This window comes from Ailuropoda melanoleuca, chromosome 12, assembly GCF_002007445.2.
Source record: "Ailuropoda melanoleuca isolate Jingjing chromosome 12, ASM200744v2, whole genome shotgun sequence".
Classification (NCBI taxonomy): Eukaryota; Metazoa; Chordata; class Mammalia; order Carnivora; family Ursidae; genus Ailuropoda; species Ailuropoda melanoleuca.
This window is the reverse complement of record NC_048229.1, coordinates 41,349,856-41,367,149: the sequence shown is the minus strand read 5'-3', so window position 1 is coordinate 41,367,149 and position 17,294 is coordinate 41,349,856. Positions and strand designations below refer to the sequence as shown.

At 57.8% G+C, this 17,294-nt stretch overlaps 1 protein-coding gene across 2 annotated transcripts; it reads left to right on the top strand.

Moving 5' to 3' along the window:
• Positions 1 to 1,427: 1,427 nt before the first annotated feature.
• Positions 1,428 to 16,284, top strand: KCTD15 (potassium channel tetramerization domain containing 15). 2 transcript variants are annotated; one of them, XM_034638539.1, is made up of 7 exons: positions 1,428 to 1,446; positions 1,649 to 1,743; positions 3,357 to 3,449; positions 4,085 to 4,260; positions 9,251 to 9,395; positions 11,832 to 12,137; positions 13,360 to 16,284. In XM_034638539.1, the coding sequence occupies exons 3-7, from the start codon at positions 3,384 to 3,386 to the stop codon at positions 13,516 to 13,518; spliced, it is 852 nt and encodes a 283-aa protein (XP_034494430.1). In that variant the 5' UTR covers positions 1,428 to 1,446; positions 1,649 to 1,743; positions 3,357 to 3,383; the 3' UTR covers positions 13,519 to 16,284. The 2 variants fall into 2 exon arrangements, with proteins under 2 accessions (XP_034494430.1, XP_019661456.1); XM_019805897.2 differs by lacking the exons at positions 1,428 to 1,446; positions 3,357 to 3,449 and having other exon boundaries at positions 1,555 to 1,743.
• Positions 16,285 to 17,294: the final 1,010 nt, after the last annotated feature.

The following is a 17,294-nucleotide window of genomic DNA, read 5'->3' as shown; positions in this document are numbered from 1 at the left end:
AAGCCCCGCGCGGACGGCCACCGCTCAGCGCCGCGCACCAAAGTGGCGGCGATACCGAGAAAGTCGCTCGGCTGGGGTTCGGACCTGGGTGGGGGCGGCTGCTTTGTCCCGTGTAGGGCGGCGGGGGCTGGCGGCGCGGGGGCACCCAGCACAAAGGCCTGGCGCGGGAGGGGGGGTTGCCCACGTGGGCTGGCCCTGGCCCCGGGTGGACCCTCCCCACGCGGGCGGGCGCGGAGCTTCCGGCCGCGCGGGGCGGGATGTGGGGGGGTGTTGCAGGTCCCGGCACTCGGGCCTCAGTGCAGGGCCGAGCGCCCTGCAGGGCCAGCGAGTTTCCGGGGTCAGAACCGGGCTCACGCAGCTGGGGCTTTGGGGCGCACAGGGCCCGGCTTGGCGCCCAAATCAGAAAAAGTCTCTAACGGGACAGATGTGCGTCCTCTGACGCCCACCCCCAGAGTCCGAGACGGGGCGGGAGGGGCGGGCGAGCTGGTGGTGGTCCCAGGTGCACGGGGTCGGGGGCCCAGCGCGGGCCGCACGGAGACGCGGTGGCCGCCTCCGGCTTGGGCTGCCCGCGGGTCCTCCCTGACCTGGACGCGCGCATCGGGCACACACTCGCAAACGCCCCTCTCCCGTAGCCCAAACGCCTTTCCGTCCTCCCGCGCCCCCCACCTCGACTGCAGAAAGATAAGCTTCAAGTTTTCACTCCGTGTCTCAAATGTGCATGAAGGAATTTAACTGCACGAGTGAATAACAGCATTAGTTTCAATTAATTTTTTTTAAATCCCGGCAACAATAAACTTTGAGAACAAAAGCGCTTTTACGTCCTTAATTAGGCGAGCTTCCCATCTGTGGTCTCTAAGTGTCTGCCTCTTGATTTAACTTTGTCCTCCGCCCCGCCCCCGCCGCACACCCCTCCCCGCCCTGCCAGGCACTTCGGGTTCCGTGGCCACCCCCGCCCCGCGGCGCCGCCGGCCTTGGCCCAGCCGGCTCTGGCCTCCCCAAAGTTCACACCGGCCGGCGGGCTCTGCGGCGGGGCTGGCGCGCACCAGGTGGCACGCTCGCCCCCCTCCGGGCGCACTCCCTCCACCCCCACCCCCCGGACCATTCTGCAGGCCCCTGGCACTCTCGCCCGCGGCTGGCGCCCAGGGCGCAGTGCTGAAGGGAGCTCGCGAGGCGCCTTCTGTTTACCTTTTATGGTTAAAATAACAGCTTAGCAAAGAAGCGACTTCACGAAGAAGCGATTTAGTGAAATCGTCTCAAGCTGCCGCAGCTCAGCCAGTTTAATCACCCCCAGAGAGCTGAACAACTGCGAGCACAATGGGACACAAAATCATTTTGTGTGTAAATGAGCGTGGCATTCTGCTCGCTTCCCTCTGCTCGGGCGGGCGGGGCTCGGCGGCGGCGGGCGGGCGCGGGACCCGGGGCTCCCACCGCAGCTCCGAGAAGCAGGTCAGTACCTAGCCAGTTTGGAATCCCGCAGGCCCCGGAGCACACCACACCGCGGAGGCCCCTGCAACAGGCGGTTTGGGCGAGCCTCGGGACGGCCGCTGCGCGCTGGGGCTGGGTCGTGGGGTCGGGGGTTTGCTGGTGGTGTTGAAGGACTGAACTTGTGTCTTACTGCCACCCACTTTTGTGCTTCTGACCTCAGCAGTGGTGTCCGGGAAAGGTCGTTGTCTTGCACAGATGCGTTTGCCCGAGGCAGCCCTGGAGGTTCTGGTCGAGGCGTAAAGCCTGGGGCTTCCAATGGTGAGTTTCTGGTTTGCCGTGAACATCAGGTTGCGCTTGTGGCGGAAAAGAGGCTTGGATGAGAATAGGACTGAAGAGCTTTTGTGATGGGTACTTGGTGTTAAATGTCACTTGAGTCGCGTTCCTGGTAGTTGGGAAAACATTGCGCAGTCCGCTTTGATAGAATTTCCATCGGAATTCCTTCCAGCACAGTTTATCCTCAGTGTGGCTTTCCTTCTGACTCCTCCCCCAGCAGAGCCTCCCAGGGCAGGATCACCCATCCTGAGGTCTGTTTTGGTCTTTCAGAACTTCCTTGAGATAAGTGACCTGCTTGGTTTTTCTGAGCTGGCCAGAAGTCAGGAATGTCACAAGCAGCAGACCCTGAGTAAACCCCAGTGAGAGTATAAATTAAGTATCACTGTCTAATAGCAACCCCCCCCCAATCCCAGTTTCGTGTCAGGGAACTTGCTAGGACACGAGGGCAGAACAAATCCTGGGAGAGGAACCTTACTTCAATTGGCAGGATTGATGATGCTCATTGGACCTTGGTCCATGTTTTAAAATTGGAGGTTGAATTTCAAGACATAAGTCAAACCTATAAGAGATAAGTCCAGGGTAGGCTTGCGGGGGGCGAGCGTGTGTGGGGTGGGTGGCTGGGTGTGGGTGTTCACTGTGCCACAGGAGACAGCCTCAAGTCCATGCAAGGGGCTGCCTACACCTCCACCCCTCCTGCATGCAGTGTCCTAGGGTTCAGGTGGTCGTTGGCATAGAGGAAGGTTGCTGAGTGACTGGGGAGGACCAGGAGAGAGGGTCCATTTGCTGAGCTGCTGACTGTTCCCTTCTGGCCAGCTCTCTAATGCCTTGGGGGGGGTGTGTGTGTGATTCCCGAGGGGACCTGGAATACATTAGGCACAGACAGGACCATTCTGCGGGTCTGGGGACAAACTGCAGAGGTGCAGGCTAGGCAAACAAAGACAGGTTCCTCTCTCACGAGCTCTAGGGAAGAGGTGGCTTCCTGCATGACTTTGGCTCTTCCCCTGGCTTCTGCCAAACGAGGCTGCTCTGTGTCAGGCCACCCACAAACTACATCTTAACCACGGTGGAGACGGTGTTCAGAGAGGTCCTGGGCTCCCCAGCCCGTGGAGGGTGGGGGATCCTCCCTGGGCTGTGGTCCACGGGGTTCTCTGCTGATGCAAGAGGAGACACGCTTGGTAACGTGGCTCTGAACCAAAATACCAGGAAAATCAGATTTGTGCTGAAGCATTTTGGGGCAATAATGGTGAGCACATGCTTCAGCACTGTCATTAACTGAATTAGCAGACATGGGGCTGCCCAGAAAACACGTGTGTGTGTGTGCGCGCGCGTGTGTGTGTGTGCGCGCGTGCGTGCGTGTGTGCGCGCGCGTGATTTTGTGTGTGATTTTGTGTGTGTGTGTGTGTGTGTGTGAGCTCTTACGGCTTTGGAGCATGGGGACAGGGTAGTGGCGGGTGGAATCCAGAGAGGGCTGTGTGGTGTGGGGGTCCCAGAGAGCACAGGCAGAAAGGATGACTCCAGGCATCTTTGACTCTGGGCGACCGGGCACCCACGACTCCTGAGGAGTAAAAGCCCTGTGGTTTTGTCGGTGCTTCCCACAGATACTCTGGGCAGCGATGGAAGCCTAGATGCCTCACCGCAAGGAGCGGCCGAGCGGGTCCTCGCTTCACGCCCACGGCAGCGCCGGCACTGCGGTGAGAGCCAGCAGGGTGGGCTGGGGCAGCGGCCGGTGGCCCCCTCTTTGCCCTTTTCCCCAGCGCCTGCCTACTCACCGGCCGCCCGTCCTCACAGCCACCACATTCAAGGGATGGCTGTTGACTGGCTATACGATTATGTATTTTTTGAAACAAAAATGCTCTTAATTTGATGTGAAATTTACTACATGTATAAAACTCAACGCCTTAGGTGCTGAGGAAGTCACTAATTTAGAGGTGTCTCGTTACTGAGACAAACTTGCAAAAACCCCTGAATCCCAATTCACAAATTGGTGATTCGTTTGTCAGGGGATATTTCACATCTAACACATAAGCCCGCGACCTTTAATTAGAATTTTGCAGTTTGTTTTATGCCCCTGGAGGCTGACACCTTGAAAATTTTTTTTCTTGATTTCTTATTGCTAATAAGCATCTTTCTTTTTTCCCTCTGGTACTTTGAAGAAAATGATGCAAATACACTTAATTACAGTGGTGGCCATAATTTGTCAGCTGAATATGTGATCAGGCACAGGCAGAAGTGATCTGATTAGATCTGTGATCACATTGGCAATAAAGGGAGTGCACGGCTCTGTCGTGGAGAAACTCTTGTTCTCTCGCCTTGTCTCCATCTCCAGGAGGGAGGAAGCATGTCCCGGTTATCTCTTACCCGGTCGCCCGTGTCTCCCCTGGCTGCCCAGGGAATCCCGCTGCCAGCCCAGCTCACCAAGTCCAACGCGCCTGTGCACATCGATGTGGGAGGCCACATGTACACCAGCAGCCTGGCCACGCTTACCAAGTACCCCGACTCCAGGTAAGAGCCGAGCCCCACATGGCGCTGGGCATGCCGTGGCTCCTGGCAGCATCGGCCGCCTGCTGCCAGTGGGGTCTGTCTCCTCTGCGAGCCAACAGGCAGGCTCTCCAGGGCTCACCTGCTCTCCCAGACCCGGAGCACTAGGGTTCCGGAGGCCAAGGCTGCGTCTCGAAAGATGCTTTATACAAGGACTTGTGATCCTGTGTTGGTGGCATCTAAAGTGCCGGTGGAGCTCCTGACCCACCGGCAGAAGCCCCTCATTCAGAGCCAGCCCCACCTGAAACTAGCCAGCAGCTGGCTGGGGAATCTCAGGCACCTTCGGGTTCCTCTGGACTGAGACTCAGGCCTGGCCTTTGCAGAGGATCATTTGTGAGCCACGCTGTGTACTCCTTGGGATGGCGTTGGAGAGAAGTACTGAATCCTATTTCCCACTCCAACCCTCGGTTAAGTACATAAGGGGAGGGAGGAGTGGGAGTTGCAATCTGCCATCGTTGTCTGTTTGAGCGGTCCCTGCTAGACCCTGAGGGGTAGCAGCAGGCTCCCTTGGGCGGGGCGGGGGGGGGATGACGAGCTAGGAATTCCAAGATGTTCAGACACATCCCGGGCTATGGATAAACATGAGCCTCATACCCCCATCCATAGTCGAAGTGTCTCTGACCAGGAGCCTCCCGGCAGGGCACCTTGCTCTCCGCCCAGCTCCCTGGAGCTTCTGGGCCCATTTGTGGCAGGTGCTTGGCGCCACCGGCTCCCCAGCTCCTGCCACTTGGGCATGACCCTCCCGGGGGCAGACCTGGTTTCCTGTTGGCATAGCAGCAGGGCTGACCGGAGCGGGAATGGGTCTCTGAGCATCTCCTGGAGGTGACGCAGCGTGCGCCTCGCAGAGCCCACAACTGCTTGCTCCTGGCACGGCAAGACAGCCACCATGGAGGGCTGAGCAGCAGGAAGGACAAGGCTGCAGGGTATCGCCCTTGTTTTATACATTTAAAAAAAAACGAGGAGTTAATTAATCCCCCAGACACCGAGGGATCATCTCTGGGAAGCTTTCTTGTCAGTCTGCCTTGTCGCCGGTGTGGTGGCTCAGCGCCGAGGCTTCCGAGCTCTTGGCAACTTGAGAAGGGCCGGGGTGGAGCCACCGCAGGGGCAGGAAGGCTCTCTCGAGGAGCCAGTGCTGGAGGTGGGTATAGCGTCCAGGGCACAGGTGGCGGGGAGCCAGTGCTGGAGGTGGGTATAGCGTCCAGGGCACAGGTGGCGGGGAGCCAGTGCTGGAGGTGGGTATAGAGTCCAGTGCGAAGCTGGGGAGTCCGGGGCACAGGTGGCGGTGGGGACTCCATTCCCTCAGCCCAACAGAGGCTAGGCCTGGGGCGCTTGTGAACCCGGGGCCTTGCGGGGGCAGCAGCCACGAGCCCACACCAGCAGTGCCGGCCTGTGCACTCGGTTGCAGAGCTCTGTCTAGGATGGGAGATGGATTCTGCTTATTTAATTTCAATTTTGCCTTCTGCGGCATTCCTGAGTTGTTTGAGATAGATCATCCCTTAATCGGTTGACGACGTTTGTGAGTGAAATTCATAAAACCCTTGCCCACAACCTCTCTGAAGAGTGTTTCTTGAAATCAGACACTTGCCTTTCTAGAGTAATCACAGCTCGGGCCTGCGGGGAATGGCTGCCTCGTTCTCGTCTTCAGGCTGCTGCCTGGGATCAGCAAGGGCAGGGGCCAGCCCTCCCCACACCCACCCCTACCCACGGTGCAGCTCCTCCTTGCCCTTCATCCTGCTCTGCGCTCGGGCAGCCCCTCTCACTGGGGGGACGGAGGCCCCTGTGGCCCCGTGATCTGGCATGTGGGACCCTCGGCAGCAGGATGCGCCCAGAGGCGGTGGCGGTCTGCATTCTTTCCCCTGGGCCGGGGCTCTGAGATGAATCTGTCTTTCTTGCCTGGATGGCTTCTGGCTCAGGGGAGAGCTGCTCCCTGGGCCTGAAGCTTTGGCCTAGAGGCCAAGGGGTAATGTGACCCGTAGGACAGTCAGGCGACAGTGGGTCAGGCTGGTCTTGGAAAGTGGGTTGGACAGCTGTGCTGGCAAGAGCCCCTCAGATCGCTCTCGTCCTTCTTTAAGTGAATCATTAAAATTAAAAAACGTTTTTTCACCAATCCTGGAAACCAAGACCAATCCCTCACCCAGTGGCACTGATGTATGAGTCACCAAGAGAGGGAGAAGTAAGGGTGCTAAGGTCACCCCAGGGGGCCTGGATATCAGGCAAGTCCTGCCTGGCAGTGCCGTGAGACCAGGGGGCTGGTGCCCCATAGCCGCGGGTCCCTGAGCCCACAGGACTATGCCCTTGCTTCTGGTTCTTGGCTTCTCCGGGCTGTTGGCTCCGACAACAGGGAGCAGGTGCCGCCACTGGCTGGCCCAGGAGCCGCCATTAGCCCACACCCGGAAAGAGCAGAGCACGGCGGCCCAGGGCTGCCGGACATCCATTAGCTGCTGCCGTCACAGTCCCAAGCTGGTGTCCGTGCTGGCTGTGGGAAGCAGCAAATTAAGCCAGGAGCTCAGAACTAATAAAACCTTCCCCTGAAACATGCAAGAAATTGGAGCCAAAGCTTTAAAAAAAAAAGACAACCTCTGTCAGCTGGGGTCAGAACTGGCCAGATTATTCAATGAAGGACTTCTGAACCCTGCAGCCTGTGTCAGAGGGTGACCCAGGGAAGGAGCTGGCTCTCAAGACCCTGCTGGTGGAGGGGGGTCCTTTTGTGGCAATTGTCCTACGCTGCCCTCAACCTACTCACATCCTTGGTAGCCTCAGACCCCAAGGGCATGAAAAGCCATTGTTCTTCGAAGAGACACTGATGGTAATAGCTAGAAACAGTCTTAAAATAAGGCAGATTGAGAACCTTCTAGCCTTGGACTAATAAGACAACCTAGAACCTAGCCAGCCCTGGAATGTGGGATGGCCCTAGACCAACGGGATGGTGTGGAACCCAACCCTGGCATTGGAGAGACTGGCAACATAGCCAGGCCTAGAACATTGCTGCAGAGTGTTTGAGCTCAACCAGGAAGGGTGGAGAAAGTTCCACAGGGAGGCTGAGGCTTTGGTCTGGCCGGCTTGCTTGTGGATGTGGTTCGTCCTTCTTCCTACCAGTGCCATGTGTGGGCCCTCCACTGTGTGGCGAGGACAGTTCATGGGACCAGGCAGCCTTGCTCAGTCCCGTCTGCCTCTGGGGTCCTGGATGGCCCTCGTTCTGACATCTGAATGTCCAAGCTCCGCTGAGGCTAGGCCTTGGGGTCTTTGGCAGCTGGACTAGACCTTGGAACCCACAAGGCCTCCCAGCAGGGGCTGTGGTCCCCAGGCCTGGGAAGTTGAGAGGGCTCAGTGGCCTTCGGAGTCCTGAGATGAGTCGTATCCGGGTGACTGCAGTACTGGTTCCACAGGCCCGGGCCTCTCCGCACTTCATCCTAGGCTCTGAGCTGCTCACGCCTATCCATGAGGCAGCCTTGCCCTCTACATGGCCCCGCTGGGACCAGGGCTCGGCCATGTGCCCAGAGTGAGAAGAGGTGAGTGCATGGCTACTGCACACCTGGGCAGGCCCTCACGGCCAATGCCTTGAGTGTGCCAGGCCAGCAGAGTGGAGGACAGTGCAGATGGGAGGCCCTGAGAGACGCTTTGGGGATTCTCACCCCTCTCCTTCTGCCCAGATCGTGTGCCCTGGCTCACAATGGCAAGGCAGGGTAGGGCCTTAGGAGCGGGGATCTGGGGCGCACAGAGGACTGGGCTGTTGGCGGAGAGGGGAGCCTCCCTGGAGGGTCCTCGCTGGTGCAGGCAGTGAGTCGGGAGCCTTGGGTACCAGCTGTCCCAGGCCGGGGCCACCGCTCTCCCGGGCTGTCCACACACGCTGGTAGGGTTTCGCTGGTAGGGGCCGTGCCTGCTGAAAGGATTCTGGAGGTCCCCTGAGGGGACCCTGCCAACCTCCCCCCTGTTCCTGAGTCCAACTCTTGGCTGTTCCCAGCCCTCCTTGGGGCTCCTAACTGTCCACAGCCAGGCCTGGGGTCAGCAGGAAACTTAGCCAAATAGGGCCGGCTGCCCTGGGCATTAGAGAGGCCCCAGCCCTCCTCCCTGGAGTGGACGGGGACAGGCAGGGGCTTCCTGCAAGCTTCCCAAAAGTCCTGTGTTTCTGTGAGACAGGCGACCTGTCTCCTGCCAGGGTGCACACCTGTTTCTGTGTGTGCGTGCACAGGCATATGGGTACATACCGAGTGCGTGTATGTGCATAGACCGAGGTGTGTGTGTACATGTTTACACCGCAGCTCGTGTGCAGGCACACTGTTGAGTGTGTGGTGCCCGCCTGCCTGCCTCTCTTCCTCCCCTTGGGCCCCCCGAGTGGCTGTGTGTGGTTTGTCTAGTCTGTCAAGCGTACAGAGTGGTGTCTCTGGGTGCTTCGTGTTGGCTGGAATGGCCTCTGCCTGGGTGTGTCTGGGTCTGCCTGTGATGCGTGTGTTGCCAGGGAGGGGACCATGTGATCCTGGGCCCGTTGCCCAAGTGCATCCCATTCACGTGGGGTGGGTGAGGTGGATGTGACCCAAGACAGCCTTGCCCGGTCTGCATGTGTTCACTGGTCGTGGGGCCGTGGGCTGCGGTATCTGATGGCTGGTAGGAGTTTTCGGGGTGGGTCTGCCTGGCAAGGGTTCGTGTGCGTGGGGCAAGGAAGCTGCTCTGTCAGGGTCTCACTCTAGTTTTCCAGGCCTGGAACATGTCGGCGGGTGGGTGCGAGCTGCCAGGTATGTCCCTCTCTGGCTGGGACTTGTGAGTGTCGGCCGGGTACGGAGCACGTGCTGGTGGCCTGTCTGGCTGTGTCCTGATGGCCCGCGGTGTGTGCAGACGTCTGTGGTGCCTGGCACAGTCCCAGAGTGACACACCTCAGGCCCCTTGCCCCTGCAGGGGGAAGGGGGCAGGCCCGGAGGCCTGGCCTTGCATCACATACCCCACTCTCACTCTCTCCCAGAATAAGCCGCCTCTTCAATGGCACCGAGCCCATCGTCCTGGACAGTCTGAAGCAACATTACTTCATTGACCGGGATGGGGAGATTTTCCGCTATGTCCTGAGCTTCCTGCGGACGTCCAAACTGCTGCTCCCGGATGACTTCAAGGTAAGTCTGCAGCCGGCAGCTCCCCTGCGCTGTCTGTGCGGTGGCATTACACAGGGGACGCTGTGACTTAATAAATGGACCCATGGTCGTCATGGCAACCATAAAAAGTTAACCGATGAAGCCGAGGGCTAAATCAGTTTTTCTAAACTAATTTTGTTTTCTCACGTTTTTAGCTTATTTATCAGGGTGTAACAACAATTAAGCAGCGGCACTTACCCTGTTTCGTTTGCCGCGTTGAAGGACAGGCGTGTGCCATAGTTATGGGAGTTAGAGCTTCCTACGTGTTCCTTGTTGGCAGCTTGCAGGGAAACCCTGATCCAAACCAAAGGCCTTTTAAACAAAAGGTTACCCCCAGGTCCCGGGGCGAGCCTGTCCAGGGCAGCCAACCTGGTTCCAAGAGGCCTGCCTCCGTGCTGGGCCCCTCCGCGGCACCGGGGATCCCCGAGGAAGGAAGCTCAGGCCTGGCTCGAGCCAGCAGATGTCCTTCCTTCCTTCCTGCACCCAGAGGCCCAGTGGCTCTGGGGCTGTTTTGTCCTCCATGCAACTGATACTGTATGCCAACAACCAAAGTCAGGCCAGAGACAGTGAAACATGGGGCAGACATGGGTCCTGTCCCCATAGCACTTACAATCTAGTGAGAAGGCAGGTGTTGAACAACAACAACAACAAAATGCATGGATTTCCTGGGGGGCAAATGTTCCTTAGAGGTAGAGAGTGTGGTGAAGGGGAACCATGGAGAACCCAGCCCCAGGGGGTTTGGAGGGAAGGATGCTTCTCTGGGTGAGGGAAGAAGAGGGGCAAACAAGTGTGAGGGCCTTGATGAGGGGGCAGGGTGGCAAGAAGCTTGAACCCTTCCAGAACCAGAGAGAAGGTGTCAGCCTGAGGCTATATAAAGGGGGAGGGGAAAGGAAGCTGCCGTTTGAGGTGGGACCTTGGTGGGGGGCTCAGCATTTGGCATTTTACCCGGAATGCAATGGAAGGGTTGTGAGCAGGGAATGACCATCAGGTTTGCCAGTCAGAAGGACAGCCCTGGCTGCTGTGTGGGGAAGGGTGCAGTAAGGGTGAGGGGTGGGAGCAGGAGGCCGAGGGAGGTTTCCTGAAGGCAGCAAAGATAGAGCAAAGCGGCAGATTAGATTTCTGTTTAGGAACTGGCCACAGAAGGCTGTAGTGTGGATCGATGGGGGCTATGGGGAGCCTTGAGGCTGCCTCCTGGCCTTTGGCTTGGGTCCTGAGTGGATGCATGGAGGCCCAGGGGTGGAACAGGCTGGAGGGAGCATTGCACCTCACTCCTGCATGGAATTGGTGGGCGGGCATTGGGCGGATATGTTCTGCACTATAAGGAAAAATGTGTGCAGATATCATTTAAAACCTTGGGAGTGGATGAAAGCAGATGCCCAGGATGGAGCCCTGAGGAACCCCAGTGGAGGGACAGGATGGGTCCCTGACAGACGACAGGCCCGGATAGGAGCTAGAACTTGGGCTTCCCTCGAGTGGTTCCAGAGGCTGGTGCCAGCAGGTGGAAGGGACTGAAGGCCTGTGGGGTGGACCCTTCTTTGGGGGTTGGGTCTCCTTGCTTCTTTGCCAGGGGTCCTCAGGCTCACCAGCCACCCTTGAGCTCAGCCCCAATGAGTGGCCCAAGTCTTGGGTCCTAAGCTACTCAGGGCCAGGGCAAATATGGGTGTGCATGTGTTTGGGGGACAGTTGGTGTAAGCATGCCAGCCTGGGAGTGGGCTGCCTGGAGGTGGGCTTCCCACTCCCAGACACCTCCTCAACCTGCCTGCTAGGGCAGGATGGGCCTGGCACTTGGCAGATTTTGTAGTCCCTTAGACCCCACCCCCTTCTCTGAGCTGGGTTTTTATGTCCACTTTATAGACAGGGAAACTGAGGCTCTGAGAAGGTCAGTTATTGACCATCAGAGGCCTCAGGGCTGGTAGATAGAATGCCAAAAATCCCACCCAGGCAGGTCTGCTTTGCCTCCCTGCTGAGCTGTGAGCCCCCCCACTCCGCCAGCCCCAGGCCCTGCAATGAGAATGCTGCTGCCCTGTGCCTGGCCCAGCCTCTCCTCTCTGGGATTCTAAGAAGGCAGCAGGTCCCCAGGCATAGGCGCAGCCCTCTGGCTCCACTAGTCCAGCCCCCTAGGTCTTTCCAGAGGCCCCTCTCTGCTCCAGAGACTTGAGGCCCATTGGAAGAGCACAAGGTTATCTGGCAAAGGTGCGTGCCAGCTGCCGTTTGGGTTACGGCTAGACTCCCGGGGCTTGTACACATTCACCTGAGCCTCAGTCTCCCCATCTGTACAATGGGTACGACTATCCGAGTCCGCACTGAGCCGTGGGGGTCACAGCTCTACGGAATTGCATGGGGGCAAGGCACGTGGGGGGCCGGAGTCTGGAAAGAGCAGCCGGCACCTGCAGCCGTCCGGTCTGCGCATGCCCGCAGGACTTCAGCCTGCTGTACGAGGAGGCGCGGTACTACCAGCTGCAGCCCATGGTGCGGGAGCTGGAGCGCTGGCAGCAGGAGCAAGAGCAGCGCCGCCGCAGCCGCGCCTGTGACTGCCTGGTGGTGCGGGTCACGCCGGACTTGGGTGAGCGGATTGCGCTCAGTGGCGAGAAGGCCCTCATCGAGGAGGTCTTCCCCGAGACCGGGGACGTCATGTGCAACTCTGTCAATGCCGGCTGGAACCAGGACCCCACGCACGTCATCCGTTTCCCGCTCAACGGCTACTGCCGGCTCAACTCGGTGCAGGTGAGGGTTGCGCCCACCCCGCCCGCCTCACCCCTGGCGCCCCTGGCCCTCCGGCAGCGGGGCTAGGTGGAGGGAGGCGCGGTCCCTGAAACGGTGAAGCCCTCCCGTGCCATCTTACAGAAAAGGCAACAATGTGTAGATGCATAATTTATGTCCCGCTCATAATTAAATGATGGCGCCTGGGGGATGGACTTAAAAAAATTGATCTGTGCTTTTTTTTTTTTTCCAAAAGGATGTTCTATAAAAATGGCCCAGAGTATTTTCAACAAAGTGTGCTTCATTTGACACCCAGAGCCTGCCTTTCGATTCAAATTAAACCCAGGCCATAGGAGGGGGCAGGTCAGAGGCTGAGCAAAGGTGGCCTGGAGCCCCTTTGCTCACCCTGCTGACCCACGGCCACAAGCACACAGACGGCCTCCCAGAGCTGTTCTGAGCTGGCCTTCCTCGGATGGGTCTCAGAGCTGGGGAGCCCTGGATGGATGGGGCCTCTTTTGCACCAGCTCTTCCAGACCCAAGAGCAGAGTCCTATTTCAGACTTAGGGCAGAGTGGCCATTGTGGGGGGAGAGTGCTCCCCCCTCCCCCATGCACACATTCCACAGGCTGTCAGTCAGAACTTGCTACTCGTGGGACACAGGTGTCAGACACAGTGACGGGACCCGCCCCCTCACAGAGGCACCAACCCACGTGGACACGGAGGCCTGTAGAGACTCAGACACCAAGAGGGCTCCTCCTCCTCCCCACCCCGAGTTCCCTTGAGCTGATTAGCCCCCAGGCCTCAAACCATCTGGGACTCACAGCTCAGGGAAGCAGGTGGCTGCCCAGAGGCCAGGGGCAGGGTCTCTATTATTGAGTCAGGCCGCAGTGAGGTGGGGGAGGGGGGCTGGGACCACATGTCTGGAGGGAGAGGGACAGGTTAAACCCTGGAGAAGAGACAAGGGGCCCAAAGTCTCTTTCTGCCTCTGGATCAAGGCTGTGGACCCCTGAGAGGGGGGCAGGGTGGGGTTGCCTTTCCCAGGTTTGGTCACTCGAGGGGACCTGGGGTCTGGCTGCTCCCATCCCTCCTGCGGTTACTCAAATAGTGGTTCTGCAGGGCAGTCTCTCTCATGAGATCTTAACAGGAGAAGGTAGCTTGCCCTGGCTAATGCCCACCTGCCCGCAAGGCCAAGCCGGGCAAACTCTTCTGCAGCGGGGCATTGCTGACCCTTCTTTCTTCTGCGGCAGGTCCTGGAGAGGCTGTTCCAGAGGGGTTTCAGTGTGGCTGCGTCCTGTGGGGGTGGCGTGGACTCCTCCCAGTTCAGCGAGTACGTGCTCTGCCGCGAGGAGCGGCGACCGCAGCCGACCCCCACTGCGGTCCGGATAAAGCAGGAGCCCCTGGACTAGGCCCTGCCTCAGTGCCCACCTGAGGCCGTCTGGCCCTGGGGACACCCCAGGGACCTGGAAACAGTGCTGGGAAGTTCTGCCTCTGCCCGCTTAGCAGTGGGCATGAGACTGAGGGTGGGGCTGGAGGGTCCAAAGTCAGCCCCGGAGCCCCAGGTATCATGGCAACAGAACGTGGGTTGCCGGAGGCACGCCCACCGAAGGACTATTGATGTGACCCAGAGATGCTGCGGTTGGAACAGTTCTCCGGGCACTTCGGCTCCCCAGCCCGGCGCGGCCTTCTCCGAGGCGGGGTCAGCAGGAGCCAGCAGGCCCACGCCCGAGGAGCCGTCCATCCTTCTCCACGCGTGGCAGACTCCGCTGGGTCTCCTTGCGTCACAGATGGCTTATTTTTCTACAGTATTTAAGATGGAAGGAACTAACCGCACAAGCCAGAGAGGCCGACAAGGACCAACGCTTCTTCATCTGGTGCTCAGTTCGTCGCTGGACAGGCAGCGCGCCCCCGCGGCAGAGGCGCTCCTGGGCGCTGGGGCCCAGGTGCCCGCAGAGTGGGGCTCGGAGACTTCTAGTCCCTGCTTCAGAGACAGACGCAAGAATGGCAATGCCATAGGAACTGAAGCAGGGCCCCCAGGAGGGCAGGGCTGCCGGGAAGAGGGGTGTGTGGGTGTGGGGGATTGATGGCTCTGGAACCATCTGAGACCTTCCCCTTTGCTGCCACCCAGGGTGCAGGCCACACTTGGTGAGTCTCCCGACCTACTAATGCCCCGGGGGCTTCCAGTCCTGTCTGAGCGTCCTCACACCTGGGCTTCTGCATAAGTCTCTCCCCATCCAGACCAGCCACGGGGCCACACCGCATCCTTACCTCAGGAATGGGCCCCATGGGAAGGGGCCCATGTGTCAGCAGCATCCTCTGGGTCCCCAGCTCAGGAAGCCGTCCCCAGCTCCGATTTTCCCAAACTAATATGCACACTGAATTTGAATTAAACTGTTAACACTAGCCTGCCAATGAGACTGGGACACAAGGCATACCTGGGGCTCCGGATTCCAACAAGGGCCGGCCCGAGGGGTCCTCCCAGACGACAGGCACAGAGATGGACACCCCGGCCTTGTCCCCCTTCCCTGCGCACTGGCTCCACCCGGGTGGGGAAGTCTCGGAGCAGCGCCCCAGCGGACCCCGCGCTGTGTACGATGCCTGTAGACTTGTATATGACTCCTTTAATATTGTAAAGATGCCGATGTACAATTGTGTGTTTGTGTAAACACATTACGTTCCTAGTTCATGCCATAAATGATGCTCTAAAGCAAACGACTCAGGCTCCGTCCTGTGCAGAAGCGGCAGCCGGATCCCGCCTGCCATGCAGTGCGGGGTGGTTTGGGGGCGGGGTTCCCCGCCATCTGGGAGAACCAGCGGACACCCCCCCCCACGCAGCCATAGCTGGGGGAGGGGGAGGGGCAGGGTCCTGAACGGCCGTTATTTATTGCATTTGGGTGTTTCCTCTCTGCTGTGCCTGCCTGTCCCCTTTGGGGAGCACAGATTCTGAATTCTGATTCACAGCCCCGAACCAGATGCAATCCGGGGGAAGGCAGACAGAAGGTCTCCGGGGGCTTTTGATCCAAGTCTTAAATGCTTGAGATTTTTCCCTCCCTGGCTCTGGGTTGAGGTCGGCGTCCTCTTAGCGCCCCACAAAGCAGCAGAAGGTGGCCATCAATGGTTCGGGCCAGCCAGGGGTCCTCGCAGCCCTCAGCATGAGAACCGCAGGCCGCCAGAGCGCGGAACAAGGCCTCAGTGTGCCTCTTCCCCGGGGTAGGCCTCCCGTGTTAATGAGTCTTTCTGTATTTTTCCTCAAAGCCCTTATGTTCTAACCCACGAGGACCCTTTTACATGCCCGGTAAGGGGCACCAGCTTCAACCTGCCTGCAGGACGGGAGCACAGAACAGCCTCAGCCCGTCGGAGGCCACACAGCAGACGCCCTCCGCCCTACAATCTACTTTGCCGTACAGACTTGCTGGCCTTCTCTGCTTAGCAACGTGCCTACGGTTGGCACATCTGCATTTTAGCATCTGAGGCTCACGTCTGAGAGGAGGAGAAAGTGTTGTGTTTATTAGAAAGGAAGTCTTGTGAAAACAGCTCAGTGCTGCGTGCGTTTTGGGATTTTTCTGGTATGATAGCCAGGATGGTTACTGGTTGCTGGAGATCCCCTAGCATTTTGGACCAGACTCTCTTTCTGACACACCATTGTGCTGAAAAAACAACAACGAAAAGAGTAACGATCTTAACTGAGTGTTACTCCTATGTCTTTGCTAATGAAGTAAAATCAGGAAGTCGATTTCACAGAAATTGGGAAATTTCTGAATCTGTAGAGATATCCTATGCTCCCATAGTAATGCTAAAATTCTAATATATATAGTCCCATAAACAGCACAAATTAGTGATTTCTTTAAAACATTTTTATACTTCTGGAATGACCATATTGTAAGTAATCTTTTGATCAAATACCAGCAGCATAAATGTTTCTTCTGTTCCTCATGAGCCTCAAAACTGATTATTTATGATAAGCGACCGGAGAGAGAACTCTGCCAACACGGTCCAACCTCTGCCAGGGCAGGGGAGAACTGGACAAGCCACAGCACGTGGCTTCTGCCACTGTCCTGCTCACACGGGGCTCGAAGCCAGGTCACAACACTAAATATCTTTTAAAAAGTGGTTTGTTTTTTTTTTAAGCTACCACTTGACTGTGTTCCTTAGAATAAATAAAGGCTATTTTATAAATTACGCACGCAGCCCTAGTGCTTTGTTTCTAATCCACGGAGGCAGCCGCAAGAAAGGACTCTGGTCTAAATGATTCTGAAACCACCACTCCTCACACCTGGGTCTTGGCTTGGCCAATGAATTGGACCCTGATCAGCCCAAGTCCCAAATCCCGACCTGATCTGAGGAGCTGCCATGGAGGGCTGGGCCCTAAGCTGCACAGTCCCCAGGCAACCTAGCGTGCACCATGCTGGTAGACCTGGGAACGAGGGCAGTGAAGGCATAGGCTTCCTTTATCTCTCTCAAACCCCCAGCCTTTTGCACTCTATTGATTGTGTGTGTGTATGTGTGTGTGTATGTGTGAACCAAACCAGTACATTTGGAAAATGGGCAGAGAAGCACAGATATGAGCAGTGGGGGACAGGATCTCCATTGAGCCCCTGACCAAAGGAAAGACTAATTTGGCTGAGCCCAGCAGATCCTAATGAGCATAGGTTTGGGGGGCCACCCTTTTTCCCATTCAGGAGGCAGACCTGTGTTCACTGGGAAGATGGACCATCTACTAAGATGGCCCCAGCCCATTGGGTCCTGTCCTCCCTCTTGACTCCCCAGAGACAGGAAAACAGCTACAGTGGCACTGGAGGACACAAAGACACACAAGATTGGAGTTTTTACTAAGTAGGTGACAAGGTGGGACATACAAACATGGGAACAGCCAGGGGATCTTCAGGGAGAGTCAGGACTCTTGGTTCAACCTAATGGGTGATCTAGACAGTTAGAGGACAACTGTTGGCCAGACAGGGCAGCTCCTGGCCTTGAGCCTGACTCCTGGGCTAATGTGGGTTGTTGGAGAAACGAATGTCAAGTTTGATGGCCATAACATCCATTGGCTTTAAGATGGATGGGCCACAAATTCAAGACAGCTACACGGGGCGCCTGGGTGGCACAGCGGTTGAGCGTCTGCCTTCGGCTCAGGGCGTGATCCCGGCGTTATGGGATCGAGCCCCACATCAGACTCCTCTGCTGTGGG